At 30.0% G+C, this 15,301-nt stretch overlaps 1 protein-coding gene across 1 annotated transcript in view; it reads left to right on the top strand.

The window, feature by feature from the left end:
- Window positions 1–15,301, top strand: part of LOC107436292 (intermembrane lipid transfer protein VPS13A) — a 154,551-nt gene that overhangs the window by 105,896 nt on the left and 33,354 nt on the right. The window contains exons 36-48 of the mRNA XM_071182491.1: window positions 29–324; window positions 987–1,103; window positions 2,110–2,268; window positions 3,217–3,319; window positions 5,328–5,503; window positions 7,478–7,606; window positions 8,369–8,585; window positions 9,641–9,913; window positions 11,003–11,109; window positions 12,143–12,387; window positions 13,584–13,722; window positions 14,403–14,480; window positions 14,601–14,681. Coding sequence (XP_071038592.1) covers window positions 29–324; window positions 987–1,103; window positions 2,110–2,268; window positions 3,217–3,319; window positions 5,328–5,503; window positions 7,478–7,606; window positions 8,369–8,585; window positions 9,641–9,913; window positions 11,003–11,109; window positions 12,143–12,387; window positions 13,584–13,722; window positions 14,403–14,480; window positions 14,601–14,681 — 2,120 coding nt within the window. The remainder of the gene's footprint in view (window positions 1–28; window positions 325–986; window positions 1,104–2,109; window positions 2,269–3,216; window positions 3,320–5,327; window positions 5,504–7,477; window positions 7,607–8,368; window positions 8,586–9,640; window positions 9,914–11,002; window positions 11,110–12,142; window positions 12,388–13,583; window positions 13,723–14,402; window positions 14,481–14,600; window positions 14,682–15,301) is intronic.

The following is a 15,301-nucleotide window of genomic DNA, read 5'->3' on the forward strand; positions in this document are numbered from 1 at the left end:
TGAATTCTTAACACTTATTTCTTGATAGTGGATGGGGTGATGGAAAAGATTCGACTGAATGTATCTGTGTCTTACGTACTGAGCTTGATGAAATTCGTATCTGATGCTCTTCCGGGTAGTTCCCTGCCCAGTTCCAGTGCCTTTTTAGATGATGATGATGATATTGGTCGACAGCGTTTACCCTCTGACTGCACCAGTGGTTATCTATCCACCATCAGCAATGATGACCATCGAGCCTTGTCTCTGTCTTTAGTCTTCCGGAAGCCTGAAATTGTACTTTTTGCTCACCCAGACACTCCGGAAACTGGAGTTTTAGTTCTCAAGGTGATAATCAATATTTCTTAATATTTTATGAACATTTACTATTTTCCTATCCCACTCTTAAATACAGATTAAAAAAATTATCACAATTTGCTCTTGGTTATTCCATTTTTTTAAAAAATCACCTACATAAAAATATCTTAATCGTCACCAAAATCAATATTTTAATGATCATATTAGATAGATAATTTTGCTATAAAAACGTTATGTGTCTAATTATCCTAGAAATATTTCCATTTTAGGGAATTAGCAAAAAATTATATAAGTTATGATCATTTTATACAAAATAAAATTTATTATAATTTATTTGTTTATTGAATATCTGTTAACTTTTTGTGTTTGTTTTGAATTAAAATAAGCACGTCTAAGTTTCTATAAATCAACTTCTCTTTCTCTATACATGTTTTTATTCCTGTTGCTCTTGATGTAAAGTTTTGAGAAATTTGTAATAATGCTTTTATTGTATACTCCTACTTTATTTTTCTAACATCTTAATCATTTCTCGCTTAATTTATACCTCGTTATATTAATACAATGTTTCTTATTTATATTTTGCAGGACTACAAACTCCATGTGGGATTTATTATTTGATACTATTAAATTTCTTTAAGATACACTTTCTCGTAATTCGTAATATTTTAAACTGAGTCGTTTGTTTATTTCAGATGGATGTCATGCTTGATTACAGTTTCAATTTAGGACAGGGTAATATGGTTTTATCTGTGGCCGGATTACATGTTTTATCCTGCATCTATGGAAGAAGGAAGCACACAATGTGTACGGTAAGCTTGTCTATTTATAATAAGAAAATAATTAAAAGCATTAATAAATATCATTTAAAGTTTAAAATTAAATGTGATATAATGATAATAACTGGAAAATGTATATGCAAGATACATTTAAAAAGTTTGGTGGGTAGTAAAAGTCATGAGACATATGAAACAAAAGATTTATTCACTCTTAAATTAACAGCATCATCTAACTACACTTTTAACATTGTCGATAAATCTTTTGGAACAAGTCTGGGAAAACTTTTTTTTTTGTGATGCCACACTATAAATGAGAACAAATCTTGTGTATACCCAAGTTCTTGTAAATTCTAATTCTCGATCCCTCCTATATTGATTAGAGAGCTTGCAACAGCGATGTGAGCTTGCAAAAGTTAAGCTTGCAACAGTGATCAGTGACCTTGTAACAGCGTTCGGTGGGCTTGCGACAACGATCGGTGAGCTTATAACAGTGATAGGTGAGCTTACTACAGAAGAAATCGATGAGCCTGCAACAGCGATCGGTGAGCTTGTAATAGATATACCAGTCATCGCAATTGTTAAGTCTCAGACCGAATTTGGATTATCATCCACCGGTTTCCTTTCTCTCCCGAAACCAGACGTAAACACATTTTCTCCTCGCGGTTTCTGAACCAGATGCGTGGGCCAGCTCTTGACTCATTGCAAAACTTCTTGCTTAATCGTTACTTCATTTCAATTTGAAGAGAGTTTTCGCTCATAAGCTCATTCCACTAAACGTTTTCGTTAGTTACTTTCATCTATCTTTGATAAATGCCCTCCTTTTCTCAGATCCCTTTCTACACATGCACATTGCCACATGTTTATCTCACATTGCTCTTAATCCATCTATCCATAATAATTTCCGTCGATTCCCCGAACCTCTTTGGAGGCCATTGTATGTTTAAGAGATTACGTGCAGATATATACGTTAAGTTTTATAATTTTGCTGAAATGAAATTGCATTTATTAATCTTTATTTATTTTTATTGCATTTGTTTAGGTCTTGTATCCGTGTCAGATAGAGTTAAATAGAAGTCTCCGGCTGACTGAAGAAGAAGTTAAAATGTCGGTAAATGTTAGTAATATCCAACTATGTTTAAGCGCTCCCGTTGTGCAAACGTTACTTGAAGTAAATAATCAACTTTTCTGCAGTTTACAGGTAATATATAATTATAATATAAACTGTATAAAAATAAGATTATTTTGTGGCAAAACGTGTTAAGTGATATTTTAAGCAAAAAATTCATCTAGGAACAAGTTATTTCAAAGAGTGTGGTAATAAATAAAAAAAGAGGTTTTTTATTAGTTTTTTATTGTTTTTGACTTCCCAAACTCAGTAAAATGTCACTTAACATGTTATTCCACTAAACTCTCTTGTTTTTGTATTTTTTATTTATTTATTTATTTTTTGCGTACATATTTAAGTTAAAATGCACGTTCATTTCTTACCCTTATTACCATTCCTCAGGGACTGCCCTTAATATATATTTTTAGAAACCTTGTCGAAAAAAGAAATCTAAAAAGCCCATGCGCTAGGAATTGTAAATTGATGTTTGAGCGAGAAAAAAGTAAAATATTAGTCAAATCACTAATGAGGAAAATGAGATGTGAATCATCAAAACCAGCCTAATTGCCGGGGGAAACATGGAATTGTTTTTCAATAAGCGCATTGAAATGCTTCTCCATTTCTACTCCGGCAATGAAACAGATTTTGATATTTATCAGTTTCCCTTTCTACAGTGATGATTTTTCTTTAAATTTTGATAGAACTTTTCTCCGACTTAAATATTAATTTTCGTCCTAAAGTGTACATGTGCTTCCGGTTTTTTTTTAAATTTTTAAAAACATATTATGAACGATTGATTCAGAATGCTCTTTATAACATTTTTGGGTAAATATTGAATTTTAGTAAGGTTTGAACTAGAAAATCTCACTATTATATCTGGTTGCTTTCTTATTAGATAAATCGATACTTATATTTAAAAGAAAGGGAATATAAAATAAAAATTTCATAAAAATGTTCCCACCCTTAGAGGGTATAAATTATTAAAAATTTGCTAAATATTTTGCGTTTGAAATTACTCATTAAAAATTTTCTTGTCATCAGGAAGCGGAAGATAAGAGAAATTACAGATTAGAAAAAGATCAAAAACCAGTGCAAGATCTTTGGTCTCCAGCATCACTTTACAAACAAAAGTGGACAGAACCAGGTACTAGTCTGAGTTTAATACACATTCATATTTTTCGATTAACTTTTTTCCTTTAAAACTTTAATGCATTTTTGAAACGAAACCTTTTATTGAAAACTTTACACGATAACAATCCAAAACTCAGTGGCGAGACAGTCCATGAAGGGCCAAGGCCTACTGTGCTTGTCCCAGTTTTCTTGACCTAGGGCTCTAAAGTGCAAACGCAGATGTTCCGTTGAGTGGTCAATCAACAGCGGAATCTCAATTATTCTTGGTACTCATTTTATCGACCCTCTGAAGGGGTGAAAGGCTGAGTCAACCATGCCCAGTTTGTGGACAAAACCCGGAACCTGTGGCATGGAAGCTCGAATCTACTATATAATAAATCTATGGCACTATTATCTAACTCTATGTAAAAATTGCTGAGTTATCTTTTTCGAATAATCATGCATGCAGTATTTATAGAAAAATTCAGGAAAAAATGATGAAAGTTCATTCCACCTTAATTGTTGCCTTAATTTGCATAAAATAGATCTTTTCAATATTTTTTTTTAAATTCTTAAGTTTTTGCACAGTTTAGTAACTTCCTAAGCACATTACGGAACATAATAGTTAAAATCATTTAATTGATACAAATAAACACGGCGGGAGTGTTGTAGTGGCCAAAAAATCATTTAGCGATCAAATTTATTCAAAATTAAATTTTCTTCCTCACTTTGAACATTTGAATAAAAGTACTGCCGCGTCCGGTTCCTACCGACCGCAGTGCTGTTGTAAAATATCCTCAGTGGTAGACTCAGTGGATCATAGGTTAGAGTCTCGTGGTCTTCCTTTCCATGTAACGCAAGTGCGGGTTAGCTCCATCAAAAAGTCCTCCGCTAGGGTAAATTTCTCCCTATACTCGATTCAGGAGTTCCCTTGTCTTCTGGATTGGGTTCAAAATTACAATGCTGCTTAGTTGAACATTAGTAGTCTTAAACCCATAAAATTAAGTCGGCTGTTCAACGACGGTTATAAAATGAAAATAAAATTGTCTGGAAAAGAGTTGTGATAAATTAACAGTTGTATTCTAAAACTAAAATACTTTAAAAGTTATCAAGTTTTAAATCTCAAATGATAAAATTATGGTGTCGTAATTATTAGAATTCAGGGGAAATTAAGAAATTTTATTAGATAAAAGAAAATAGCTATAGATGGAATAGAAATTTCAAACATCTGTTTCCTATAAAAAGCATTCTAAAAAGGTTTGAAAAAATAAAACTGGGGAACAATTTTTTTCCCGTTGCATGAGATTTTTAACAGGTCTTAAATATGCTTTCGTAGCAATCTGTTAAGCAATCTGTTTCTCTCTCCAAGCTACAGTTTTTTTAAATGACATTTTTAGTCTGTTTTTCGTCGAAGTATACAAGTTTAAAAACGTTATATACATCAGGAGGACATATAAATGTTGCGCCAAATTTCTTGGGAAATTATGGCACATCATCAGGATTAAAATTTCATAGAAACACATGACCAGAATTGTCGTCATACTTCGCTGGGGGTACTTCTCGATTACCTACTGTTTCTTTGTGAGTTTCTGAACAGATCATAATAAGGGAAGATTTCCGAGTATGGGTGTCTATGCAATTTTAATCCTGATGATGTGCCTATATTCCTCTAAAAATTTGTCGCAACAATAATGTTTTTCGACAGGAAAAAAAATAGACTAAAAATGTCATTTTAAAAATATAATCTGTAGCTTTAGGAGCCCGAACTAATTTTAGATTTTTACAATAACCATTCCCGAATTAGTCAAGATCAAGTATTTGTATAAATGCAACATAAAAATTTGTTCTTCAGTGTCATTTAATGTTTATAGTTTCTGCAATCGGCAGTGATCATATTCTTAAAACCAGAAAATTGAGCGTTTTCAAAATTCTGTTTTAACAAGTTCTTCTATACAACAATGTAGTACTGTGATTCTTTTCAATGTTCTCAAAATGGTCCTTTTAAATCCATTGTTATTAATGGAATCTATGTTGTTTTTCAGAATGCAATTGTGGGTTGAGTAAAGGCCAATATTTGATTCCGAAGTATGCAGAATGTTTTAACATCAATATTCCAGAAGTGCTTGTTTGGTGTGAAGTGATGGGTATAGTAAAAAATGTTCCAATTCTTTATGCTAAAGGGGCTTTTGAAGCTGAAATAAAGGACTGGTCGACTCAGGTGAAATAAAATCCTTAAATTCTGATTAGTTTAATTGATACCGCTGAAAATATCGAGGGAAGCTCATAAACATATTTAAAAGTCGGAATATTACATTCATAGTTATGACCCAATGAAGCTAACAATTAATTTAATTTAAACAATGAAACGCACAAGAAAGTGATATGTTGCAGTTGATAAGAGCTGTCTTAAAGATATTTTAAAAATTAGTAAAGAATATACAGCCTAGTGACATCAGGCTTTGAACACCTACATATATAGAAAATTAAGAGATAAACGTATGAAGGTTAAATATTTTTTTAAATTACCATTTTAGCTAAGTTAGTTAAGATTTACCCATGTTTAGAGAGGGATTTTATGTTAAATGACTGAATAAACAAATTAGATTTTATTTACTTTTAATTGGACGTTAAATCTTTTTACTTTTAATTTCTTACTTTTAATTGGAATTTGCCTAATCAATCTTTAAAGCTTATAATCTATGAGAGAGAACTTTCAGTTTGTTTTCAGATCAATGAGATCTAATATGCTGATTTGAAATACGAATCAAGATCTTGTAAAGCTTTTATTTCTTGTTAAGAAAGGAACCCACTTATAAGTTTTTAAATATTATTGAGGAGATATTATTTGTAAAATAGAATCCATTCTCGCAAATTTAAAAATTTAAATACAATCGAAAGTTGATAGTTTTTGTTAAGATTTAATCCAATTTTTGTACAACTAACAATGAAATACTATCTGTAAAAGATATTATTTGTTAAAATGTAATCCTTTCTTGTAAATTTAGACAATGAAATATTATCTGGAAAAGATATTATTTGTTGAAATGTAATCCTTTCTTGTAAATTTAAACAATGAAATATTTTCTGCGAAAGATAGTATTTGTTAACATATAATTTATGTTTGTACAGTTAAACAATGACTCGCTGTCTTAGAAAGATAATATTTGTTTAAATATAATCGATTCTTAAACATTTAAACAATCAAATATTATCTATAGAAAATAATATTTGGTACGATATTATCCAGTTTTGTACAATTGATCTATGAAATGCTAACTACAGAGGATAATATTTCATGAAATCGAATCTATTTTTGTAAATTTAAACAATGAAAGCTATCTGAACAAGATAGTATTAAGAAACAATCTATTTTTATAGAATTAAACAATGAAGCACTATCTGAAAAAGGTAGTAATTTTTTAAATTTTTATAGATTCTTATAAATTTAAACAATCAATATTATCTATAGAAGATAATATTTGGTGAGATACAATCGTTTTTTGTACAATTAATCAATAAAATGCTAATTGGAAAAGAGAGTAATTCATAAAATCGAATCTATTTTTATAAATTTAAACAATGAAATGTGATCGGTACAAGATAGTATTAAAATACAATCTATATTTTTACAATTAAACAATGAAACGCTATCTGAGATAGTATTTGCTTAAATATAGTAGATTATTATAAATTCAAACAATGAAATACTATCTATAGAAAATAATATTTGTTGAGATACAATCCATTTTTGTACAATTATTTAATAAAATGCTAAATGAAGTATTTCAAAAAAAACGAATCTATTTTTGTAAATATAAACAATGAAATGCCTATCTGGACAAGATAGTATTAAGATACAATCTATTTTTATCAAATTAAACTATGAAATGATATTTCTAAAAGATAGTATTTGTCTAAATCCAATCTATTCTTGTTAATTTAAGTATTAAAATATTATCTGGAAAAACCTGCGCTGCCTCGAGGTGCTTACGAGAAATCCTTTTAAATTCTTCTTCCTTTTGTTTTTGTATCAGACAATTTTAAAGCAAATTTCGATTTTGTCGCCTGAAGTATGTGCTGTTGTAGGTTTGTCTTTACATCTAGTTAAATGCGCTTTGCTAGTTGATGTTCATGCAATTAGAATGCATTCACGAGAAATATTTCTAAAGAAGTTTTTGTGTTATTTTTTTAGATGAACGCAAATGGAGAACTCCAGTTAGAAGTGATGTATTACAATGAAAAAGCAACCACTTGGGAACCACTGTTGGAGCAAGTACTTATTCAAGAGGGTCAATACAGACCACTCGAAATAATGTTTAAAGTACGTATGGTAAAATATTGTAAACTATAATTTTTACTTTTAATTGTACATGTTAAATTCATAAAATTGAGATATTTATTATTCCAATAAATCTAAGTCGCTATAAAAGCAGTGGTAGCCCAGTGGTTAGAGAAACCGGAGTTCAATCCTAGACTCCACTAAGACCCACCGAGTACACGTGCTCCTAAAGCGTACTCTCTGTGGAATCCCGTGGTCGGTCACTGAGCAGTGCCGTGGATATAGACATCTGGAGAAAATGTCCTTTCTCTTACGTCTAAATTGAGGAAATAGCCTCACGAATGGTTTGTCCTGCCATCTATCCGTAGTATTCTAAGCTAAGACATACTTACCTTGTCAAACGAAAGGTCTCACTTGACTTAATTCGCAAAAGAGCTTGCCTAAGTGTTATCAGAAACAACAACAACAAAGTCGCTAGATTTTATAAACAACAATAAAGTCGCTAAATTTTGTAAGTAACAAAAAAATTAAACTTAAGCAATAATTTGTCTGTGAAATACTAAATGCTGTTCTCAGAAAACGCCATTTTCAGTTTGAAAATGTTCTAATATGCCATCGATGTGCGAATCAATACTATAGGAATCAATACCAGGTATTTTTCTTATTCATATCAGTTCTAGCTTACACTTTGGGAGTAGGTTCTCTAATGTGCGTGAAGTCGATAGATGAAAGTAATAGTATCAATTAATTACGTGCTATAAAATAAGAGAAATGTAAGTGATTCATAGATCTGATTCATTTCAGGTGTTCCGAGAGCGTGGACATCCCATGGTATGTAATGGAGGTGATGAACTGGAGCGTAATACACAATCGCTCACAACAACAGACGCTCCAGCTTCAGTTTGTTCATCAGACTCTTCAGGGAATGAAACTGAAGACGATGGCTTTGTCACGAATACCGTCATCAAAAGAAAAATGCCCATGCGAATGAAGAGATTATCATCGATTGCAAAATCTAGGGGTATGCGATATCAATAAAATATATGCAATGGTATAAATAATTTCTAGAAACAATTGTAAATTTTATTCTATGAAATTACCAGCAAGCTCGTATCTGAGTGATAAACTAGAAACGAATTTCATTATTGATATTTTATATTGAATTGAAAAACCAATACATTTTTAACTCTGTATAAAGTATGTTATGAAAGCGGATATAAATTCTATAATTTATTTAGAAGAAAATTATCAACCAGTTTCCTAGGAAAAATGAAACTTTGCTGTTCTACGCAAAAAGTTTTTGCATATTGAAGTTCGAGGTGAAATTTTTTTTTATTCGAAATTCTTACTATTCATTTTGAATTTTTACCAAAAAATTTTTATAACTGTTTTTCATTTGTCATTTCATTTTCATTTATCACGATAATTTCAGATTTTAAAAAAAAATATGTTTGAAGTTATTTCCCGCTCGACTTAGAAGTTCGCTGCGAATGTTAATTGTTTATTAAAACGCTAGCTACACAAATATTGCTAAAAAAAAGTTCATTTATAAAATCATTGGTCAGTTGGAATTTTCAATAAATTAATAGTATGATTAAAAGTGCACTGTATCGAAAACAACGAACGTAAAAAAAAATAATAATAGTTGCTTAATAAATGCTTGCTAAAATTTTTAAAAGTTTGAGTAATAAAAGATGAGTAGTGAGTAAGAAAAAGTTGGGAATCTATGCTTTAGAGTAATAGCAGAAACCGACACTAACATCTTGACGAATCTCTCTTTCTTTTAAACAAATGCTGTAACGTTTTCAATAGAAAGTCCATACATTTTTTGTTTATTTTTATTATATTTCGTAGCATTTTATATTTTTATTGTGTATTTTGTAGTTTTTAATGTATCATTTCCCCTAGCAGGCTCGGCATTTATTTTTCCACCCCACACTTTATGGTGATAATTATATCACCCATAAATGCCAAATTGTATCACCCATATAGTTTTGACCATTAATTTTGAACACTCTGTATTTAGATTTTTATAGAAGTTATAATTGTATCTAATCTATAAATGTGTTTGTACAGATGCTGTCAGCTTTGTAGCTTTTCCGGGTGATTCCGATAGTGACAATGAAGACGGAGTTTTAGAGAAGATAGCGAGTACTTTCGACCATCTGTTTTCTGATGATGAAGAAGGAGCATCTGACGAGCCACCTTCCGATTCAGAGGGTATAGCTGATGTAGACGCCCATTCAGATTCAGGAGAGACTGAGACGGCAGACAATGAGGATGTGTTTGATGAAGCCGCTCCAGTCTACTCTAGTCCTCACCGCCATCATCACCATGAGCACAGAACAGGTCTGTCAGACACTCGCTGGCTTTAAATTTAGACAGTCTAATGCTCAAATTCATGCTTGTAAGGTTTCTATAAAAAGTTTTTAAAGGTACCTTTTTAGCCCCTGAACGATCGGTTAATTTTCAAGAAAACGGTCATAAAAGTGCCTATTTTGCCAAATACCCGTATTTGATTAGTGCTGACATCTAGTTTAAAATAAACTAACTACATACAATTACCTTAAAAATATCTTGGTACTGCCATCTGGTGTGTAAAATGAGAAATAAAATATTTTCCGGGCACAAGAAATGAATAAGTATTATTTTTATTGGTGCGTTGCTACTGAACACTCGGAAATTTCAGCGAGAAATAGAGGGTGAATCCTCACCCCGTCATTCTTACGGGAGCGAGAAGGAAGGGGTTAACTGCATAAGAATAAAATTTTCTTTGTTGAACATAATTTTTTGTGAAAAAAGTTTTCTTTAACAAAAGTACACATTGTAATTTAAACCAAGTACAAACTTTTTTTATACAAAAAATACACACTGTTTTAAACATTAGGCAACAAAATTTCACTTAACGACAGTGCGCAATATACTTCCACTCTTTTAACACAAAATTTCTTTAACAAAAGTGCACAACTGAGTTAATTCTTTAAACATGAAGTTTCCCCTCAGAAATGCATTATTTATTTTTATATAATTATTGATCAAAATAATATTTAATACACACAATACATCTTATTATTAGTCTGCATTGTACCCTAAACCACCTTAATTTGTATACTTATCTGTTGCTGTTGCAGTATTGTTATTATTATAGTTACTGTTATTATGAATAAATTTATCAAATTAGTATTTTTGTTTATTTGCTTAAGACACACGCAGAAGTTAACGAACTTTTTGAAACGTTTAATTTTAATGTTAACATATGATTAAAATATATAAGATTTTTAAAAAATGAAATGATTTTCGTTGCACAATGAAATTTACATATAACTTATTAAAGTAATTTCAAATCCTTATATAAAACTTTTTTTCCACTTTTTATAAACTTTTTGCGCATTTTAATATACAATGAAATATTTAAAGTAATAATTGTTTTTATTTCAGTGGATGCAGTATCTGAAACGGCCCTGTATCTGACCATAGATTGTAGAGATAATATAAACGTAAATGTAACTCCGGCAGCGGTATCAGTTTTGCAAGATCTAGCATCGGTAATTTTACGCTTATATGCATGTAAACCACACCCACAATTCTCCACAGTATGTTATCCTTTTTTTATTAATAATTTATTTTAGATATCTTTATTTAAAACTTTTCTTTACACTATACGTTGCATATTATAACTATATTTGTATATAACTATACATGTATAACTATTTAATAAGATATTTTAGACGTATATAGAGAATTTTTAACATTAGATACCTAAAAGAAATTTTTTATTCACTGTGAAAAGCTTGTTGCATATTTTTTTCAAAAAAAAGTTTTTGGTACCCTTATTACTGTGTTCACGACGGCAAATATAATTATAGAAATTATATTTAAGATAAAGCAGTAATATAGCATGTTAAGTGGTTTTCAAATAAGTTGTTTTAGATACATTTTTTTAACTTTTTTTTTAATTTTTGTTCCTTCATCATATTGTGAACTTGAAATTAAAAAAAAATATACACTTTTCACTTAATCCAATAGTTCTTGATAGTTTTAAAGTTTAAGAAACTTACCAACCGAAAGAGGAAGATGCAACATCACTACTAAACAATTCATGATTATTGAACTTTTAGTTTGTTGTCATTTAATATAATAACTCGATTTCAAACTTCGATTTTTTTTTTTTGTAAAAATGAACCTTATAACGATTTCCAAAGACTTTTTATATAGTCTAAACTTTCTCGTCTTTTGCATGTTATTTGTGTCGCATTAAGAGTTTTCATATAGTATGCATTATTTTTTTAATAATTGTATTTTCATTATTTTTCTCAACTAAAACATCAAGCTGAAAAGGCTTAAGACCTGCTTCATACAATACTTTCAGTAGCACTATCGTTTCAGCATTCGTTTTGAGATTTTGGCTTCATTTGATAGACATTTTTGAGTATAATTTAGGATTTAAAACGTTCATAGCAATACCCCAAAGCAATGTTTTGTGCAAAAAAAGTAATAAATCATCAAATAATAAATTATTTTAATTGATAGTTTAAATTAATAAATGGTCAGTTTCAACTAAGCATAATTTTATTACAGGAGTATGTCTGTTCTGACTCAAAACTGCAATCAACACTTCCTGTTTCTGAACGCAAAGAGCTTCTGTTGAAAAATGCTCTCGGACCCGAAGCTACCTTGAAGATTTTACGCAAGGAAGGAAACGGGCAGCATCAAGTTATTGAAGAGGTGCGGGGTCGAACTCCAAAGCAACCTTTTGCGGATCCTGATTTGGTGACACCACTTGTTGATATCAGTCCTGCTGATTCAGACTCTGAAATGGCAGGGTAAGGAAACCATTTGGAAAATGTTACGTTTATCACCTAGTTTAAATATTGAAAACTTTTCTTTTTTAACATTAAAAGCACTATTACTAGGCTTGTTTTTTTTGTCTTTTTTTTTTGTCGTATGCCTGTTTAGGCAGTGGAGGTTTCTTAGTGGCGCCATCTATGGCCAGGAATTCGACTTCTGCCACGCCATTCACACAATCACAACCCGTTTATAGGGTGGGCCACATTCACACACAAAGGAGAAAGGATATAGAACACACAGAGAGAGAAAGAAACATAAATGCCTTGCCTGGCATTCGAACCCAGGACCTTTCAAATGCAAGGTCAGTTCCCTGCCCCCTACACAGGCCGGTCGGCACTAGGCTTGTTAAGCTAGTTATTTCAAGCACCCCAAAAAAATTTCCGTTGACAAGTGTACATTTCCTTCTTCTAACGTGTTTGTAAATATTCATTTTATACGTAGTTGTCCTGATGAAGAGCATTGTGTTTCAGGTGCTCAAAGCACCTACCTCTCTTCCATTTTCACTATGTAATAGAAAAACATTTTTAATTATGCACTAAGAAAAAAGTAGAGTCGTTATCGGAATACGGTAAAATTTACCATGTTTCTGGCTCTATGGGAACACCCTAAAACTCGGTACTGAATCATTAATCACTCATGCATTAATCATTACTGATTAATGATCAGTGATTTTGGTAAAATTAACAGTAAAATATAGTTTTATAATTTGTCACAAAATTTGGTAAATGTGATAAAATTTGGTAATTTCATCTAATTACTTTAAAGCCTGGCATAAAAAAAAACATTTACTTGGTTAAATTTACTGCACAGTTTTGTATTTTTTTCTAAATATGTGGTAATAAAAGCTATAATTTTTAAAACCAAAATTTGCAGTAAATCCCTACTAAACTCATAAAAAAACTCACTCTGAAAAAAATTTAATTTTAAAAGTATTTTACCTTACCGTATTTAAAGTAACATTAATAAATTTTTGTACATTGTAAAACTATCAAGAACTTCAAATTTAAACATTTAAACTAAAATTACATCAGGATTTAGTGAAATATATTTTTCTTTAAATTTGAAATTAAGCTATAATAAATTATTGTAATTTAATTTTTAATTTTAATTTTTATATTCGACTGATTTATTTTTATATTTTATTTAATACACGAATTCATTCTTCTATTAGAGATGATAATGATGGATTCCACATGAGTGGAATATCTGCACCTGCTTTGAAACATATTAATACAAGGGATGGCTTGTACGAAGAAAAGTCAATATCTCAACTATATGAAGAAAATACTTCAGAAAAACTGAGTATCGAGGTAAACTTGTTGAAAATTATTTTGAAAAACCTATTAATAATATGATAATTCTCTAAGTTTATAGATGCTATAGAATGTCTATATAAGGTTAATAGATGCATTATGCTTAGGTTAGATAATTTATAATATTTGTCAAAAGTACTCTAGTAAAATTATAGTTGAATTAAACGCATTAAAAATTGCAAACTAATACTTGATAAAGGAAAAAGCAAAACCTCTATCGAAATTTAACACATCACTAATGAGGCAGGCAGAACTGAAAAAATCGCAACCTAATAGAAGAAAATAGAAAGTAAATGAAATATATTGAATAGAAACGCTTTGAAGTTTCATCGTACAATCAAATAGGTTTCGATGTTTTTAATTACGTTTTTATTAATAAGAATTAGTTAGATTTTCATAGCGTTTCAGTTTTTTCTTCGCTTAAATAATGATTTGTGGAAACTATTGTGCATGCATTTTGCATTTTATTTTTTATGATGATTTTTAAAATACTAGTATTATTCAAAGGGGCCAGACGGGTATATTTATGATATTAATTTAGTCAAATAATATGAAAGAACATTCTGCTCAACACATCATAGTTAGGTTATCAATTTTCGATAAATTTTGACTTTAATAAAACTCTCAATTAATTATGAGCGCAAAACTGAAATGTAATGACTTTTGTTTTTTTTTAGATTGAAACATTTGACAAACTGAATTGCCTTCTTCCAAATAGAACAACAACAACAATGTATGCTTTGCAACCAGTAAAGGTAAATACAAATTTTTCAGTAAGCATCAAATATTTCTTATTTTCATTTTATATTTCTTATTTACAACTTTGAGTTACATAGATTCAATTTCTGACTAACAACATAAAATGTTTGTTTCAGAACAAAACTAGATATTTTGTGTTAGTAGATACTGAAATTTTTCATGGCCAAAAGATCGTCACTGTTCGATCACCACTTAAGGTATCCATTCTTTATTTGTTTGTAATTCCCTTTTTTATACAGACTATTTTTTAGTCGTGTATAAAAATAATTGATAACAATTTGATTTCTTGCTGTAATTATTTAAATTTTATGAATAATGTCACTGATATGGTGTAAAGAAATATTTTAAATCAAGCTTACATGCCTTTCAGGTATTCAAATTTTATCATCAAAGTGCTTCCGCTTTAAAACGTTGTTATCTGCACAATTTGCCTTTATCAAAATTGAATTTCAGAGCGATATTTTTATTAGTACATTTATTCTAAAGATTAATTTATATTATTTAAATAGTGAATTTTTATTTAATTTAAAAACAACAAATAAAAACTATAAAAAATTTCGAAATCTCCTGTCTGCATTTATAGGTTGAGGTTTGTTTTTATTTTATAGATTTAAAAAAAACTAAATAGGACAATACTAATATTGAAACTCTAACAATATTGGCTTTAAAAAAAGACTGAGCACCAATATTATTACAGTAACCTTTATCTTAAGGCTGTAACACAATTATCAAACACTACCATTAGAACTAACAATTTCAATAACATTATTGGAAAAAAAATTTCAATAATTCTGGAATGAAAGAATATGTTATGAAT

The sequence above is a fragment of the Parasteatoda tepidariorum genome, chromosome 1, assembly GCF_043381705.1.
Source record: "Parasteatoda tepidariorum isolate YZ-2023 chromosome 1, CAS_Ptep_4.0, whole genome shotgun sequence".
In the NCBI taxonomy this organism is placed as follows: Eukaryota; Metazoa; Arthropoda; class Arachnida; order Araneae; family Theridiidae; genus Parasteatoda; species Parasteatoda tepidariorum.